Here is a 19,959-nt window from a genome sequence, read left to right on the forward strand (position 1 = left end):
GAAGAAGAGAAGGAAACAGGAAACAAGTGTGTGTGTGTGTGTGTGTGTGTATATAAGACTTGCTGCGTTATTAATTCCATCAAATACGTTTGAATAAATATTGACCATGATGATGAGGTAGTCTTTAACACCCTGATGAGGCATAAAGAAAACAGCAGGTATGCTTTTGGTTTCCTTTTGTTCCTCAAAAATAAGCAACGATTTTTGTTGGTCTAATTCTAGTTTTGGCCAAAATTTGTGCTAGACCTCATGAGGTGCTGATCGAGGAGGTGTTAGGTAATGGTGGAGTTGGGTAAAGCTCTCCCTAATCTGTGTTATTACTTATTTTTATTGAAACAAAATTCCACAGAGATTCCTACAAAGAAGGCTCGGAGGAGAACATGCAACAAATATCTTACTGGATCAGAGGAAGAGAAAAAGCTGAGGAAGAGCTCATAAGATGCTACGTTCACCTCAACCTTTTAAGAACTTCTCAGACTTGTATTTCACTAAATGAGGTCATTGTACACACAAACTACTCATCACTACATTCAGTTCATTCTCTCTTGGAAACCTCAAAGCTTCTCAAAAAACAAACAGTCTGTGGGGAAAATGCTCTCCTCTATTAAGTTCAAATAAGAGCTACATTAAAGCTCATCACTGGGTGCATCCATCTCCATATGTATGTTGTTCTGTGCAGTAATGAGGTCGAGTTTCACCAAGCGAGCTACTTCTGATGCCCGAAGGTGTAACAAACAGCAAGTGGGATAGGAAGTAACTCTTCAAAGACTTGCCCTTGGCAGCATGCAGCGCAGCACAAACCGGTCCTGGCCTAGTTGACTGAAACAATGACCAACTTTCCCTGCTACATGGATCCTAGTGAGGTGAGATGGATGGATAAGCACTCTGTTCCACACACATGTTGGCACAGAGAGCAACAAAGTGAAACTAAGACTAAGCATTCCCATTGGCCTTGTTGATGTCCAGGCTGGAAAGAATATTTAGACCAAAAAGCATCAGAGTGAGAGTAAAATCTGTACAATAAGTCATTTTCTTCAGCAGCACATTTAACAGCTAATTCAAAAATGGCAGTCTTTCACTCTGAAAAACAGTGACGGATGGAAGGAAGAGGAAAAAATGAGAGCATCCCTCCTATCTCTGCACCAACTTTTCCTCTTTTTTTCCCAGAGCTTTCTGTATCATTCACAGGCAGGAAAAGCCCTGAAGCTATGACAGAATAAAATAGGACATCCCTCAGAGAACAGGCAGCTGCTGAACAGGGCTGAATTATCCATGTCAGGAGACTTATGCAGGCCACCCTGAGGAAACACCCTCCAAATGCTACAGCAAGTCAAGATTCTGCCATTATAAATGGGTTCACCTGTCACCACTTAAGAAAATATGCGTTTTTGTTGATTTGCAACCTTCTGCACCTTTATGGTTTAAAAATGGATCTTTTGCTGTAAATGACAAGGTACAATTTGTGTTGAACAACATTTTTTTATCTAGATTGTCAAACTCCATTCTTCAAGGGATGGTATTCTGCAACTTTTACACAGTTTTCTGCTTCATCGCACCTCAATCAAACAATGATATGGTTCACAGGAAACAACTCTTTAGAACCTGAGTGATAATTCCACCATTTTCCTAACGTCTGCTTAGCAATAATGAGCGAAAAAAATCTTTTGGTTATTTTTAACTACTATCCAAGTGCAAAAAAAGAGCAGCTACAGGCAATGGCATTTGTGTTTTTTGTTCTTCCAGAATGTGTGATGCTGTCGGTCTGCTTTGCCCTTAAGTCTATCAGTAATCACTGATTGCAAGTTGTAGACAACCTAGAGCAGGAGACTGCAACCTTTACAATCAAAAGAGCCATTTTGCCCACAGACAAGATAAAAAACACATTTAGAGTTGCAAAGGTTATCTAGTTTTGATAAATATCTACTAGATATTTTCGATTTCGATTTCGATTTCTAAGTTTTAACATAAAGAAAATCCTCAAACCTTTGCAGAAAGAGAATGGATACAGTTTGCTCTATGGGTTGTTGATATTTATGTGAAAAATATTTTTTTAAAGAAATATTTTGTTGAACAAATATTGATTAAATCTTAAATATCAATATTAAATATTAATATTAAATTAAATATTGAACAAATATTTCAACAAATGTGTAGGTTTTATGCAATTATTTAAAAAAAATTGCAGTTATTAAAAAACTGTAAAACTCCTAAAACCTACATTTGTTATGTATTTTTAAATGTTATTAAGAGTCATTGTGGAAGATCCAGAGAGCCACAGGTTGATGACCTCTGACCTGGGGGAAAACTCACCCAAGGACAGCGAAGGCAGGAAGCTCCTTAAGGTTAAAGGGAAGATGCAAACGGAAACTGGTTTGTAAAAGTGCCGTGACGGTGTCTGAATAAACAGAAACATCCAGAAAGTTAGAAAATAGAACAAACCACAACAAAACACACAAAATTGGTAATGTGAGGTCTAAATTGAAGGTTTTAATTGTAGGTGTTTCAGTTCTCTGTGCAGGTACAACTACAGTTCATGCTTTGTTTCTAATTACAAAAAGCAACCTTGCCCTGCAGACCAGAACTCCTGCCAGCACACAGTAGACAGATGGCTAGAGAAAATTAGGTGTGGGAAATAAATGGTAGTAGCTAACAGATCACTGGGGACCTGCAGCTTGGTGAGTTGGCAGTGTTGCTCGGCAAACTAATTCTTTTTCCTGTACAGTGGTAATACATTTCAATCTGCCACCTGAGTTTCTCATATTCCGCTGAATTCAGATGTCATTACCACCAACAGGAAATGTTAACTTCTCATAAAGCTAATAATGTATGTCATAATACAAAGAGTGGATTCAGACATAAGTATTGAGTCATACAGTTCAGGCTCTTCTTCCTGTTTGATAAGTTACTTATTATTCATTAGAGGATAATTCTACCAGCTGAGAATATTATTCCAAACGTTGTTCAACAGCTTACGATTGTAGCTGCCAGTATTTATGACGCTGGAGTGAAACTCCCATAGTTATTGATTTAAAATTCTGTAGCAATTTGAGAAAAAAGCTATTTTAGAAGTTTGAATGTTTAAAAGGTACTAACCAGTGGTGCAAAAAAAAAAAAAATCAAATGCAGTGTCATGTAAGACTGCATCTAACTCCTTTAAATGTAGTCAGATATATTTATATACAATAAAAGAATAAAACATAGCGGCTTTCCATGCGCTTGAAAATGTTTCATCGTATTTCATTTTGCTGAAATATGATAAGTTTGTTGTAATTTGTTGTAGCTGGACCTCAAAGGACCTAAAAATGTGTCTCCAAACTAATAAATAATAGGTAAAATATATACTGCTCAAAAAAATAAAGGGAACACTTTAAGTGTTAAACACCTGTTTAAGTGTTCCCTTTATTTTTTTGAGCAGTGTACTTAACATAAAATTTTAAAAATTGTGGTAAAGTAAACTTCAGTAACATCATATTCAGGTTAAACTTCTTCCAATCTTTTATATTCACACTAATTTTTAATAGTCGGGCAAACATTCTTTTAACTATTTAACATTTTTTAAGTTTAGCAGATGGTGTTTTGCTCTGATTAGTGAAGATGTGCGATACAATAGGTACAGCATTAAACTGCTGAGCTGTTTAGGTGGCCTGATATAATCTGAGCACAATGACGTTACCTTCGTCTCTGTTCCAGACAGGCATCAATCTGAAGATGAAGGCACTGATAGTAGCTGCCAAGAACCCTCTCCAGTAGTTCCGCACAGCAAAGAATGTGACTGTTACTTCAATACTGAACAACACACCTGCAACAAAAGGCAGAATAGTAAATTGTGACATATTTTTCCAACAGACATATCTTAGAACATTATGGGAATAGAAGAGAGCTGTTTAAATGTGTGATGGTTAAACAACGCAATATGGTGAGTGATGTGAAAACTGCTTCTTTGAGCAAGTCCCCCCAGATCTCGTATGTTGGACAAGGTAGCTCAATGTTTTCTGAAGAATTTTAGATCAAAGATTTTTTGTCAAATATTTCACAGTGCTGTTAACTTTGCAACAAAAGTTGGTTCAAAGTAAAACTTTGAAATTAAGTATATCTTGTAACAGCCTTGAAAATCTGATCTGCTATTGAAATACTATTCATCACAGCTATTTTAATTCCTTTAATGTAATTGGAATGATGGCCACTACTTCTCATCATCGTCTTCCCTTTTTCTTATTAGTTGTGCTTTGATCATTTCAGGTTATGGTATCATGCTTAACCTTTATTTTTATGCACCATGGTCAACAGTTGTTTTTAAAATAACTTTAGAATTAGTTGGACTAATTCAATCAAACTTACAGTAAGCAAAACAATTAATTTGTCCTGCAAACTCACCTCCTACAGGGGCAGCAAAGCAGCAGGCCAGTCCCACCGCACAGGCTGCCACCAGCATCTCAGTCTTCCTCGACTCATTCTGAAACACAGGTACCAAATGATAAATTTATTAAAAAAAAAAAAACTAATGAAATGGGAGATGAGATGTAAATTTAGACAATCAACCTCAAGCAAAGTTAGTATTTACAAGCATTTAAGGATTATTTTTCTTTCATTTTAGCAAGTCACTGAATTTGTTGACAGGTTACCATTACAGTCAATTACAAACCAATTACACGTCTACAGAAGGTACCAGAAACAGTAGCGCTAAATTGCATCAATTAAAAAAAAAAATCTTGAAAAGACTGGCAAAACCATAAAGGGACCAACAAGACAAAATACCTCATATAATATCAGACGCATGTAGTTCAGTACTTTTCCTACTGAGAATGACTCAATTCCTTTCTTTGGGAACAGAGTTTCAGTGCAAAACATAACAAACCAGATGAGTGAAGAGCAAAAAAACAAAGATTGTTCCACCTTTCTGCAGGAGAAAGTGGATCAAGATGCATTCTGAGAAATTGAGTTGTTTTTCTTTCTTTGACCATTTAAATTTACCTACCTTGGTCCCCAGGAGACTGTAGTCCTTCAAGCAGCATTGTAATGTGAAATACAGGTTAGAGGCACTTGTATTTCTCTCATTGTTCTGAGGCTTAGGCTGCTTTCACATGTGGTGCTACTTCTGACATACACACACTCATGCACCCCCACATCTCACATCAGAAAGCAACTAAAGCTTACTCTGACATAAATATTGATGGATTAAAATATTTTAGCTGAGAGAGAAACTCAACTAAAGTGGATGCTGACAAAATAAAACTTCCTTCTTTTTATTTTACTGAATATTAGACAAATGTATGGACTGATTTATGCCAAAAAAGACCAAAATGTCTTATGGTGTCCGACAAGTGACTTTTGGTCCCAGCAGTATTGGATAAAACTTGTAACACTTTTATCATTGGATACTTATTTAAAGACTGTCCAACGTTCTCACAGTGGTAGTCATTTTGATAGGACAAAGGAAGGGAAGCATGCTGGGAAATGTGAAGCTGATTTACCTTAATCCCTACTAGACCCGACTCCTTCTTGTAGCAGGAGAGCAACAGACAGTGTCAAACAGGCAGAGAACAAATGATTAAACTGTGTGAATCAGCACAGCCATTTGAATGTTTTAGCATTTATACTCCATCACCTCACATTCACAGATCTGAATAAAAACATGTTATGCAATTAGGTCCAACTAGCCCTCTACAAATAATGACATTCTCCACATGCATATGAGCCTCTCATCCCAGTAAAGTACAGCACTCTGGAAAGAAAAGCTGCTTTTTCACAGCCCACAGGTTACATTAGCATACTGTACTTAAAACTGTGGAGAGGGCCGGATCCAGCAGCAGTGGCACACTTCACTCATGCATCACTCTTTCTATTAAAATGCTATAAAGTGCAACACATGGCTCTCTGGGGATAAGGAACCACTAAGAACATTAGATGGAAACAATGTAATGGTAATAAAAATGATGCATGTGAAGATGAACAAATAAAAAAAGGAAAAATGGTAGAATGAAAGATTTTAAATGAAGACAAAAATATGACAAGTGGTGTAAGATGTATGTCAAATTAGAGATGCCCATTTGATCCTTTCTTGCATTTATTTAGATTTGGGTACGGTGTGTAGCTTTTTGGGATCTTTTTAGCCTACTTTATTTTGTCAGAGGTTCTGCTCAAGTGAATCTTGACTCTACAGGTCTGGCAAAAATCAAGCCTGGGTGTGGTCTGTGAAATTCAACTCCACTTTCTAAAATGCATTTCATCATAGTTCATTTATGATTTATCATAGGAAGAAAGTTACTTTTCCACATAGGTTAGGTTTTGATAACACTTTCCTTGTTAGGAAATAAAGTCATGATTTAAAAGCTACATTTTGTATTGATTCTGCGTAAATTTCTCTAATTTTGATCTTAACATTTGAGTGTGACAAAAAGCAAAAACAAAAGTAATATGTCAGAGGGCAGATAGTTATGTTTATATAACACAAACATTCCAGCTCTATCTGCGCCACCTATTTAGATAGCTGGCGCTAAACTGAAAAGATTTACGTAGCAATAAATCTTTCCAGAACTGTTGTGATTTTTGTGACCACAGATGCATCAGGGAGGACGTTTTCAACTGAACTGCCCTCAGTGCTGCTTTCAAACCCTCCAGTTTCTCCCACAGTTCATTCCCCAAAGAGTGCTGCTCACATGTCATCACAAGGAAAGATGAGAGTCAGAGAGAAACTCTGCTTCCTGTCAGATCCCACACTGTTCTCCCAATGGACAAAACTCCAACCCCACTGAAGCACAAAGTTGTTGGAAACTGTACAACATGTTGACAAATAAAGGGCAATTAAACATTTATAAAATAAGTTATTGATGAATGTTAACTTTGTGTAAAAGATATTGGAGAATATGGGAGAAGGGGAGAAAATCAGCATTTTGAGTCTCAGTGAAAAACCTTTACTTTTACGTAACCACATAAAAAAAATGTTATGTAACATTTTACTGAACTGTATACAGTGTTTTGCGGATCTAGTCACTCCCCTTGAACTTCTTCCTACTTTACGTTATAACCATCAATGTGTTTACTGACACATTATGTGACCAAGACCAAATAGTAATAGAGGCAGAAATGTTTACCCATTCTTCTTTTCCAAGTAGATCAAGCTCAGTCAGACTGGACGAAGGAACTTTTTGAATCTCAAATCCTGCTGCAGATTCTTAGTTGGACTTATGTCTGGAGTTTAACTGGCCTACCCCAACACCTGAAACTAAGCCGTTACATTTCAGCTGTGTATATGGTTGTAGTCCCACTGAAAAATGAATCTCTGCCCCATTCTCCAGTCCGTCACAGCCTCTAATAGATTTTCAATAAGATCATCACATATGATGAGCTCTGACCTGCAACTCTGTTCCTTCTAAAGACAAGTTTTTCCGCAACATGATACTTCCACCACCATGTTTCACTGATGTGATGTTGAGTTCAGGGTGATGGAGTGTTTTCCCCTCCACAAATAACTTTTTGCATGAAGGCTAAAGCATTTAATTTTGGTCTCACCTGAACAGAACACCTTTTTAAAGAGTTTTTTCTTGAAACTATAGTCCAAATGTGGTGCCTAATTTCTGGGGAGTGTTTAACTTTCTGGATGACGTCTCCATGGTAATGACCTCACCTTCCCCCAAGTCCTTTGATATGGAGACTGAATGAAGTAGATACTTTAGGAGTTCTGTCCAACACCCAACAATATCCTCAGTGCTGGTCCTTTCTAAGTTGCTGGAAGGTTTCCCAGAACTTCTCAGAATTCGTCAAACCCCTGGGTTGTTGGATATCAAACTAAGGAGGGCTAAAAATTAATCCACTCTGAATTTTTAATTTGTAAATATTTTTAAAAACCTGTGTATATTTTATCCTTCTACTTCACAAATATGCACTAGTTAGTGGTTTTCATTTGTAAACCTTAACAAAATAGAAAGGAATAAATTAGATAAAATGTGAAACAAGTTTGAGTGGTATGGATAACATTGCAAGAAGGTAGAGTAACAGCAAAGTAAACATCCTAATATTGCTAGTGCTACCTGTGAAACAGACTGAAATTAATTGAGCAGAAATAGGGAATAGTGAATCCTTACAAGTCATACCAAAATCTGTGAAACTCACCTCATAGTTTCCTCCAAACAGAGACATAAACTTGCTGAGCAGAGCAGCACACAAACTGGCAATGTGCACAAAGGGACTCTGATAGGAGGAAACATAGAAGTCATGAGAGAGACGCAATCACTTCAGGTTAAGAACCACTTTACTCCCCCTCCCTATTTACTCTAAGTCACATGTAACAGCATGCAGGGGTTCTATGAAAAAAATTCAAAGTGTAACTGATTGGATTAAAAGAGAATTAGAAGGGGGTGCAAGATAAAGATGAGGAAGAGGTCCGTGCTGAATCAAAACTACAGATGCTGCTGCACTGGTGCGTAAGCAATAAACCCTCAGGGGTTTCTGTGTACATGTGTGTTTTAGCATTTCTCACCTTGTAAGGCCCATTTTTCCAACAAATACTACATTGTGAGGACCAATTATATATCATGGGGCCTCATAAGAAGACGTGCTGTTGCTGGGTTACAGACAAGGTTTAGGACTAAGGTGTAAATTGATTTCAGGTTTAGGGTGATTCATAGAAATGAATGGAAGTCAATGCACAGTCCTGATGAAGATAGAAAGATTTAATATTTGTCTTTATGTGTGGGAACAAAGATTTCTGATGCGGCACTTTTTTTTAACAATGGAGAGGTGTATTCCTGAAAATTCCTGCTTAAAATACTTTTTGAAAAACAATAGACTACATTAAAATTTAATCAGTTATTACAAACACATCTTCCAAGAAAATAAATAATTTCTTCTCATTAGATTAAAAGACACTCCATGTACGCTGCAAAGAGTTTATTTCCTCCCAGTTCTTTGCTCCAGATTTCACTTACTGCACTACACCTAAACTCAGACTAATGTGATTAGAGAAATTTTGAAAATTGTTCAAGAATTCTTGAAAAATTTCAGCTTAAAAGTTCCAAGTAAAATTCTAGATGATTGTCCACCTCAAACACCAAATGTCTTAATCATACTGCATTTTCTCTTTTGTCATTAAGGTTCAGTGATTGTGTTAAAAATATCATATAGTCAGAACATTTGAGGCAATTAAATGCAAATTCATAACTGCACATATGAATAATTCTGAATAACTATGCAGCTGTACATTCCTCAACATGAATAAGAGCGGCCTTTAAACCTACAAGTTGTGCACTGTAACAAGTGAGTCAGTGATTCACAAAGTTGCCAGCTTGTGCAGTGTGAGTCAGTGTGTGTTGTCCCTACATCGTTCATTGGCCTGGTTGTGTTCGGATCACAAACTGATGCAGGCAATATGGCAGGGTGGGGGATGAATATTGGTGCTGCTGCGTCTGCAGGTGTGGTGGCGGGTGTGTGTGTGTGTGCGTTACCTCCTTTCCCAGAGGCATGCCACTGCCCAGGGCGCAGATGAGCCCGATGATTTTGGCCACAAACATTTTGAAAGTGAGGAACTCCTTCAGCACCACCCCTCGCAGGATGGTCTTCATCTCGGGAATGCCTGAACCTGCAGGACAGAAGGCAAGTGATAAGCAGCTGACAATTCAGTCAGAGTTCATTCATGACTTTAAATATTCATGTCAGAACTGCAGAATATTAACACATATCTAACAAGTTTTCTTTATTTATCCAACCAACATGCCTAGGGTCTCTGGGAGTGGGTTGTTGGGGTGACTGGGACCCATCATTAGTTTGTGGTTTTCACACTACAAACCCAAACCTGACCCATACAAATGAATGCATAACTTTGGAGTCAAAGTCCAGACCAAAGTCTGAGACGAGACCTGAAACTGTTCAGACGCGCTTCATTCAATACGACTGAGCTTGAGAAAAGAATGGGTCTCTCTACCTCACCAGCTTTGATTTAGGAAACTTTAGACAACATATTTATACCTCTGGCTCCACTCTCCCATCCCTATATTCCTCTACAGAAGAATGGAGGTAAAAACTTACCAAATTTCTGCTGGATAAGCATTCAGATTTTTAGGAGTACACCCATCATTTTAGCCTCTGTTAGTGACAGTCAGATCTCCTCCCTACCCACCAGAGTGTACTTACATACTGTGCTGTATTCAAATAAACCAAACCTGAATGTCAGGAAGTACTTTTGTGTTCAGGACTCTAGTGGGGGATTTACTGTTCTTTCCCAAACTTGTAGAGAAACAGAGAGGGCTATCTAGGGAACGAATGTGAGATTTTCGGAGAAAAGGTTTTTACTTTCCGGTCAGAGGTTTCTTATTCAGTAATTGTGAATATTAATGTTAAAGAAAAGCTTAATAATGCATTTTAGCAAGCTTTTTACAGTGTACTAGTATACAACAAAAAAATCTGATTTATTTTAAAAATACTTGCTTTGTTCATTTAAAAAAAACTGTCTTTAAGCTCCAGCTAACAATCATTTTAGTAATTGATTATTTCAACAATTATTCTGACAATTAATCATCTAAAATTAATTGGCACATTCTGCAAATTTTTTATTTAACCACTGAAGCCCTTTCATTCAATATCAGAAAAACATTAAAATATGCTAATAAATAAATAATTCAATTCCGTTTTAATTAAAGATAGCATTTCTTTAGTGCATGCTTGATCATTTGCTGCAAAGGACGCATTAGCAACTACCAAAACATACTTCTAACAACAAGGACGGGGCAGCATTATGCTGAGTGATAGGTTTATTTTAATTCCTAACTACCAAAGATTCAACCAGAGACATAATTGTCTTTTCTGCAGAAAAGGAGAGACTTGAAAACAGACGCGAAGAATCGCTGTAAAACACTGTCTGGGATCAACTCTGCCCGATCTTTGTCTGCATTTGGCTTTATTAGAAAATACAAGGAAGGAGGTTGGACTTTTTCACATAGTCACACAAAGAATTTGACCAATGACCTTTGCTAAAGGGTGTTCTGGAACCTTCTGTGGACATGCCCTTAAAAGGGCATGTGGCTGACTACAACTAATCAGTTACACATGGAGCTGATAACACAGGAATGTGCAAAGTCTCTAGCCTCCAGGCAAACATCCTAAAAATGGTTAATAGTGTTTCACAGAAGAAAAGGAGTCAAGTAAACATCAAACAGAATAATAATATGAAAACATAACCTTTCAAATAAACTCACAAGTAAATGAACTTAGATAATTTTCTAACACTGAGGGACAGCATCATTGCCAGTGGCACTGCTGGACTGTTCAGAGCTGAGGAAACAATGACCAAAGGCTAATTCCAAATTCATGTATATTTCAAAAGGAGCATAAACCAATAGATCTATTAACTCTAGCCTGAAAGGTTGAGGACTCATCATGGGATCTGCAATGTCTAATAAGAGTGTCAAATATCCAGGCAGAAGCTGGTTAATGGCAACATAATGCTCAATGATCCAACTTCCTAAGGGACATCTATCCAAATGTTAGTGAAGGTGTTTCTCTCGTTTACTCTCTCTGTAAACGAGAGAAAACTAACAAAACTGTCATAAAACGGTGTGAGGTGGTGAAGGCAGCAGGCGGGAGACCCAGGATGTGAAGAAATAAATGTTTTTGATGAAGAATGTCCAAACACTACTCAGTCCACCAAATCCAAAAGCCGGGCAGCACGGCCGAGCGGTAGCCTGGGCTCGACGCCGGTAGCAACCGGTACACGAAGGATGAGAAGAGAGACTGGGCACACGGACGACAGGGAACAGGATGCCAAGTGAGACGAGAACCCGACAACGACACAGAGACACAGGTGACACTAAATACACAGAAGGTAATCGGGGAATGAGACACACCTGGGAAACAATCAAGAGGAGGACAGGACAGCACAGAGACTCAAAGGACTCAGAAAACACACAAAGAACTCAGAATGACAACAGAAGAAACACAGATCATGACAAATACATTCCAGCTTCTACACAAAGTTCTTGGTTTAAAAAAAGTTGAGTTGTTGGGTCATTATTTATTACATGTCCTAAAACAATTGAATATTCAGCATGACTGGAAATGTATCAAATCTTAAAACTGATTGACTCGTTGTTAAGTTTTGGTCAAATATAAATTTAAAAAGAAGAAAACCTACACCTTCACATAGTGGTAAATAAATGCATTGTATGTTTGTGTTTTTGCTTTGAAAGGCCTGAACTGCCATCCTGTCTTGTTTGTGTGTCGGGGTGTGTGTGTGTGTGTGTGTGTCTTACCAACAGCCTGGGGAGCGAGGACCTGAGTGAAGCCGGCAGAGAAGGTGATAAGAACCATAGGGCAGGTGACCCAGACCAGGTACTGCAGGAACACGTTACTGTCCAGACCACCATACATCCACTTCTGTGCTGTGGAAACACACATAGGTAGAGCCAACAGGTGTATATAAACAACAAAATTAGAGCAGTAGCAACGACACAGGAGTGAAGTTGTGTATTCGTGCAGGGTTAGACTGTGTGGGAGAAACAGGCCTCTTGGACCATTTAAAAACAAGCGGGTTGAATCCAGTTCAACACCAACTGGAGCAAACAGATCTCTGTTAGTTTATTTTTCCTTTATTTCATTTAGAAGTTCATTTTAATTAGACAATATCCTGTTAAATTTCAAGCCAGGTCTACAATCTTACTTTCATTTTCTAGTGTTTATCCACATAAATCTCCCATTATCCATCCTGACTAATCTAATATTTCTGCTCACTCACCTTTGACTTCTCCTAATTTATGCTGATTTATTTTTTATGAACTTATTCTACGATGCAGTATCCCAACAAGATATGTCCAATCACATTTATCAGCACATTCTTATCCTAGGCATCAACATCCATTGGGTTTTGAAAAGGCTCCAGGGCAACTACAATATTCTACAAACTCATCTTTTTATTTCACATCACGTAATATGAGTATGAATATGAGATATGAGTTTTGATCCAGGTGAGAGATTGCCTTATTCAAAGTGATCCAGACACTAATTTCCATCAACCTTAAGCCTGATGGAGTAACCTGTTACTTACTCAGCAATAAAGCAAGAGGCTTGCAGCATATTCCAAAGTGAAGATGACTTGTGTTGGCAGGCCTGAAACTGCTCTCTATTAGGCAAAAAATAAAATCTAACTCTTTCAAATTGGTTGTCAAGCCTCAACATATTGATCACAGACATAGGAGTTTAACAAGAACTTTAAATACAACAAGTAGAGCATTTTGCTGATAAAAGCCTCCTCTTCTCACTCACCTCGTAGGAAGATAGCGATGCAGATGTCTACCCCCCAGCTGAGGAGGCCTGTGACCAGTCCAAGCAGAATCAGGACGATCCAGTCCTCTCTGACTAGTGAGATCAGGAATTTTTGGCAGCGAACTGTGCAAACTGCAGGAAGACAACAGAACATGTTAGTTGAGGGGCATTACCCAGATCAGAGCCATGTTTCAGTCCAGGAATTAGTTGATATTGAAAAGTGCATTCCCAAAAACTAAGACATAAACTGTCCCTGCATTCTGATTGTTGAAAACAGCTGTGTACTGAACTGATGAAGAATTAATTTGTACACATCAGGCAGACATTACCTGACCCCCTGGCTGGTCATGCATATTTCCTCCCTGGATAGCAGCGTTAAGCCTTCAATACTTTCCCTGGTGCAGAAAAGCCTCCCCACAGCATCATGCTGCCACATTTCACTGCAGGAATTGTTTAATGCATCTTTTGTGAAGTGTTAGTTTTCCACCATATAAAGTTCAGAATGTGCTTGTGGCCTGACAAAATGTGAAAAGTTCAAGGAGTGAGTACATTCTTGCCAGGCTTGATGGTTTAAGACACAGTTAAATATGCTGCACCCAACTAACTCAGCTCTGGTACACTGTTTAACAGAAATACTAATCATGACTAATTGCTGGAGCTGAACATTAGCTTGATTGTGAAATAGAGCAGTCTCATTAGCATGTGCTCAGACAGTAGGGTTTATATATTTCTCCAAGGTAGGAAAAAAACGTGACATTTAGAAAAATGTTGCCGTATCTTTTAGCAGATTTTCACTTATCTAAAAAATAAATAAAAAAACTTCATACTCCCCTCAGTAGAAGAAGATGGCAAAATCAATAGTCTGAGTGCAGCAGTATTCATAATTTATTATAGCTATCGCTCCTTCCTTTTCTCTCTGAGCCAAACAACTCTGCTTAAATGCCACTGCTCTGCAACCATTTGCTCTGTGATCAGGAATGGAAAATTTAAATGCTTTTGTGTCAGTGCTTTTCAATCAGATAAGATAAAAAATCCATTTGAATCAAACAAACTGGACTTTTACAGTCTTGTTACTTTCCTATAATAACATTCATGGTGCATTCATTCAGTCAAATACAAAGGAAGCAGCAGAACTGCACACCATAAGAAAAAAAAAACACTAAATGATGATGTTCTTGGTGAATATTGAACGTCATACTGATCTACACCTCTCCTCTCAGGGGTTAGCACCTCAGCCAATATCATCAACATCAGTTTTTTGCATTAAATTTGTCAACGTTTGTGGGGATACTGCTTGCATGGAAATTATGATGCCAATCAATTAATTGTGCAACTCTGTTATATAGCTATGCAAAATAACCAAATAAACCTTGCTGTTCGTTTGTTTCATTTAACAAAGAGAAGAGTTTTCATTAATGAATGGTGATTATTTTCTTGTCCAATCTGGGGAACTTTAAACAGAGATTTTATCTTCACGGTGCTGCTGCGGTTGTCATGGGAGCTTGGTTCTCCGGTCCACAAGTCATGAAAAGGCCTCTTGCTTGGCACCTGGACATATTTGATATTTTTAAAGGACCATTTTGATCTTGTATAACCAAACTAAGAATCTTGGCCATATTCTGTCAGAAAGTTGGACGTAGTTCCAGTGCAGATTGGACTCCGCCAGAGCTCTTCTTTGTCCCCTATTCCTGTTTGTGGCGGTCCGAACTTGCTGAAGGATATGGGACTGAAGCACTTTAGGATGTCCCGCTGTGATATGTATCAATGATTTTTAAGGAATGTTTTCTTTTTTCTGAATGTAAATCAGAAGTTAATTAAAAAAAATTAAAAAACAGCATAAAAAATATTTGAAGGTCCTGTGCATGCAATGATTCTGATGGTAGAGAAGGGAAAATACAGCCGTTGAAGCGGTGGATGAGGTGAGGAGAAAATACTGCAGGGATTGGAAAGAAAACCACAGGCACACATTCTCCAATTAACACCTTTAGCTGTGAACTGAGGCAAAAGCTGTGAGAAACGCTTCCCCCATCGCACAGATTTGCCTGTGCTTTCCATCACTCCATCTCCAATTTTGTGACAGATCAGAGGAACAGGACTTGTACATGAGTATATTTAGCTTTATGCGTTATGCGAGTGCATGTGTGCATGCTTGTGCGTCATCTCACCCACGGCCCGTCTGTGTTCCTACACCCCTTCTGTCATCCAGTCAATGTAAGAAAGGGGTGTGTGTGTGTGTGTGTGTCAGCATGCACACATGCAGGCATGACTTCCTTGTGCTTCTGCGCAGAGTGCCTATGTGTCTTTACAACATCAAGTGTAATTTGGGCTGTTTGGATGTATAAATTCGTTAGCTTACAGTGCTTTTCAACACAGGCACAGGCACAGAATCACAGCGGTCCTACAGACTAGTTGCTGCCTTTATTCTTCATGGCATGCAATAAGCAGCATGTTCCTTCCCAGTGACTCTTATCGCCAGAGTCACCCCATGCATCCTCCCCCGATCCCTTCATCCATCTTATAATCACATTCAACCTCTGACTTGGCTTCTGAGCTCCACATCTCCCTCTCTCTCTCTTGCAGGTCTTATTTGAAACTCTTCACTCCTCTTTTACGCTGTCTTTCCTTTCTCTGCACTCCTTCCTTCTATTCCTTTTTTAGTCTTACATGCGCACTTGCTCAATCTCTCCTCACCAAGAGACATAGTGCCCACAAACCTGCTGAGACTAATTTAGGTTGCCTTGGATACACAGTGCATCATGCTCCTCGATGTGACATTAGGGAACTGCATTAGAGAGTGGCCTGCGTCATTCCCGTCTATACATTTATTGTCAAATTAAAAAACTATGGCTGGACTGAAACATCTCCAATCAAACAATTGTTAACGATTTATCTGAGCATTTCAGATAAAGTTGTGGGGGGCAGATTTAATGTGGCATGTAAACATCAGCACACCTAAAATAGGTCTTTGCAACAACAGCAGACTGTGTTTGCATGACCTTTAGGCAGAACAAAACCATTTTGGAAACTAACACGGGTCCCATTCTGCTGTGATTATACTGTGAAAATGAGGAGAATAGAAAAGCAGAGTGAACACACACCTCCGAAGACCAACACTACCGGTGCAGATTCCTCATTATTGCTTCCACTGAAAACCTAATTATTCAAATCATCCCTTCATGTATTATGTAAGGTGACAGCCTTCTAAGGGTGTAAAAGGCCTAAAAGGCTGACCATTAATACACCAATTTTGCTCGGTCATGGCAATGAGGCATGCTCCCTCTTCGTGTCTATGTGGCTCCACATTCATTATGGAGCTTCATGCATGAGGTAGAGATTCAATTAGAAACGGCTCGCTATGTTTAAAACCACCTGCTTAATTAGATCAGGAGGAGCACAGATAGACAAACGCCAACATTCGGATCATTTGAGTTTTAAATGCCAATGCTGACTGATACAGGATGGATTCAACTGAAACTGATGATTGGCACCAATCGGTGTGCACACACGCACGCACACCCCCACATACATGAGTTAAAGGTTTTCCATAAATTGTGAAATTATTTTCAGGACTTTCACAAACAGTTTCCTATCTGAGTTGCATTAGATTTTAAATTAACCAAGTGCAAGTAAAAAAGAAGCAGTTCAAAATAAAAGAGCTCAAAACTAAAAGAAGTTTGGATTGGGTTTCAGAGCAAGAAATGTATTACTCTTCTGGTCTTGAATTAAACAATGGCTTAATTAGCTCATCAGCATACTATCAAGTTCTCTAGCAACATGCCAACTATCAGTTCTGTTATGTTTGGAAGCTAGGACGAGGTAGAAGCTCAAGTAGACAAAGAACCCTTAACAGCTTTTATTCATAACTCGCTCAGTAGTACAGTAACATCAAGTATTCCTTTCCTCCATCTTCTCTCTTCTTCTTCTCTCTCCTCTCTATCATATTCTCGTACACCACCTAGTGGTAGACACAACAAGTTTCTTTGATCAAAGTGTGCTGAAACAGGAAAACATCTAAAACTTGCAGGACAGAACATGAAGACAGACTTTGGACCCCAATGTTTAAGGGCTGGACATACCTCTAAGGTTACATCAGCCTCTTAGTGCTCATGGATAAACATGCACTTCTATTCAGACCATTTTTGAGCAAGTCTGTTTCACTCAAAAAAAATTGTTTTTTACTGCAGCCTTATTGGGGGAAGATAATGAGAGGTTTATAAAATGTCCACAAACAAAAGAAGAAAGCCAAAGATCTCATCAGAATGTATCATTTTTGTACGCTTGCTTAAAATTTTAAAAAGTAGATCTCTTCTGCATGTATTTTTTTCTTATTCTGCTCATGATCTGACCAACCATTTCTGTCGTCTGCACAACCCGCATGCTTACAAACATCTAAGCTCCACACGACTCTAGATGTGCCCAGTGGGTCGCTACAGATGACAAAATTTACATCATATGGTCTTCGTGTTCCAGTAAACAGTAGCAGCTCAACATAACGATTTGAATAAGATTTTAGGAACTACAAGCATGGATTGGTTTGAAAGTATTCTATGAAAGCTCTTGCTACAAGAACCCAGATTGGTTCAGAGTGTTTGCCTCTTTGAAGACTCCTCCAGACCTACAGTAGCTCATCCTAAATAAATCAAAGAATCAATGCGATTTCAGTGAAAAATAAACTAATTCTGTAAATGAGTCAATGCAGAACAGGGGAAAAAATAAATAAGCAACATAAATGGAGATTACTAAATAAAGGAAAGAGCTTACAAAACAAATCGGTCCCTAAGGACAACAAAGAAAGACGTTAGAGAAATAAAGATAGAAAAACAAATACGAATCTGTAGATGTTTGTTCTGCTACTTAATGAGACCATAGTCATTCCTGTGAACCCTGCAACTGTAACATCTCGTTCTCTTGACTCGTCTATTCATTAATCCCTCTATCCATTCCTCCTCTGCTCCCTCTTTCGTGTTGATGTGTTCTTTATGCTAATAAGATGAAAAGGGAGGGGATGCCCATGTAAATGTTCTGTAGCAGCCACTGCGTCGGTCCCCAGCGAGCACCCAAAGCGTCTCGTCTCGCACTCAATCACTCGCCGAGTAACGACTGTTGTGGCACCAGTCTTATGGCTCCAGAACAATGTCTGCTTAATGAGGTGGAATGGTGTGTCTGCGCGGACACACATGCACCACCAAATCGGAGGCTGGGACAAATCCACCACCTTATTATGATACATAAACAGCTTGGGTGTCTTTCCTTAATTGCAGGCTTTAGGGTGTGTGTTTAAGTCGTGTATAGGAGGGTAACATTAAACCTACGCACCAAACCGGGTCGTCTTTCCTCAATTTAAAGCTTAAGTAGTGCAAGGATGACAAATGCCTTGCAATACATATTAAAGATGCTTTCAAGAAATAAACAGTTTCTGCTCTGGATCCAAATTCTCATTAAAGGAGGATTATCACATGCTAAATGCCAAATGCTATAATCTAAGTTTTGGTCCTCATTTTGCTTGTTAGGGAGTGCCTTACCACTTCTGCATAACTTTAAACTGAATTTTTTAAAACTTCCATGATTAATATTTACTTTTGTGACTTAAACTTTCATGAGAAAAATCTGCCTCCAAAAATACAAGTTTGTTGCAAAGGAGGAAATGTGGCTTTGAGACGTTTTTCTATTCAATAACTTCTGAGGCAATGGCAGAGACGACACAGTCAGCATGAAAAACTGCTGGTCCAACCGTTAATGTTACAGCGCTTATAGTCTGAAACTGTACCATAATGTCTTCAAACCAGATAAAGTTTGCTATCTTCACAGATATTTAATAAATAATGCCTAAGAGGCATATCTCAATAAAGGATTAATCACACAGATTAACAGCTGAGAGGATTTAGTAGGGATTGTACTTCAGAACATAAATATGTTAAAACCTTCAAATATTGCTTTGAATAAAGAATTTTCTTCCTCTTTTGCCAGAGGCGGCTGCTAAAATATGACGAAGATTTTAGAAAGGTTTTCTTGCCTGTGTTCACTCAAAGTTTTATTTATGTCCTCAGAGTCTACCACTTTCACATTTCATGTCTGTCAAGTAGGACAAAATTAATGCTTAGGAATAGAGTTTGATTACAAATTGATTCAACTATTAATGAGCACAATTATCCCATCTCCAAACAAAAAGAGCAATAAGCACAGAACCAGTAGAGTGCTACTCTGCTATTTCACATTAAATTGTTGCCCACATGCAGCTGCAGTGTTATTGATCTTTGTGTGCAGTTTGTGAATGCTTATAAAACACAATAAATAAAGCTTAATTTAAATGTCCTTCACTGCTGAGCAATACAACCGACTTAAAGCTGACATTTACAGCAGATAACAGGAGCTGATCAATAAATTTTTCGTCAAGGTTGTAGATGCCATTATCAGTTACACAATTGCGTAATGTACTTTGGGAGTGATCCAAACTATGGAAATATTATTTTAGTTGACCAAACCTTGATTTTTAGGCCTTGAGCATCGTTAGAGTTATTTGTAATCACCCCATTAATCCTACATAGCTCATGACCAATGCTCTTCAATAACAATAAAATGGAGAGCTGTCGGTTTATGTTAGCGGCCAAGTCTTTGTTTGTCTGCTGTTATGTCATAATCTGTTTTCAGATATCTGCTTGAAATTTTCAAACTCTTAGAGTACAAATATTTAACTGAAACAGATGGTCTCTA

General features: G+C 38.3%; 1 protein-coding gene across 1 annotated transcript in view; it reads right to left on the reverse strand.

Annotated features, from left to right (window-relative positions):
• LOC114162003 (chloride channel protein 2-like) overlaps positions 1-19,959 on the reverse strand; it is a 78,578-nt gene that overhangs the window by 52,838 nt on the left and 5,781 nt on the right. The window contains exons 3-10 of the mRNA XM_028045746.1: positions 13,249-13,380; positions 12,240-12,368; positions 9,441-9,574; positions 8,110-8,187; positions 5,472-5,495; positions 4,375-4,453; positions 3,674-3,799; positions 2,311-2,395 (exon numbers count right to left, since the gene is read on the reverse strand). Of these exons, the coding sequence (XP_027901547.1) occupies positions 2,311-2,395; positions 3,674-3,799; positions 4,375-4,453; positions 5,472-5,495; positions 8,110-8,187; positions 9,441-9,574; positions 12,240-12,368; positions 13,249-13,380 (787 nt within the window). The remainder of the gene's footprint in view (positions 1-2,310; positions 2,396-3,673; positions 3,800-4,374; positions 4,454-5,471; positions 5,496-8,109; positions 8,188-9,440; positions 9,575-12,239; positions 12,369-13,248; positions 13,381-19,959) is intronic.

This window comes from Xiphophorus couchianus, chromosome 18 (genome assembly GCF_001444195.1).
Source record: "Xiphophorus couchianus chromosome 18, X_couchianus-1.0, whole genome shotgun sequence".
Lineage (NCBI taxonomy): Eukaryota > Metazoa > Chordata > Actinopteri > Cyprinodontiformes > Poeciliidae > Xiphophorus > Xiphophorus couchianus.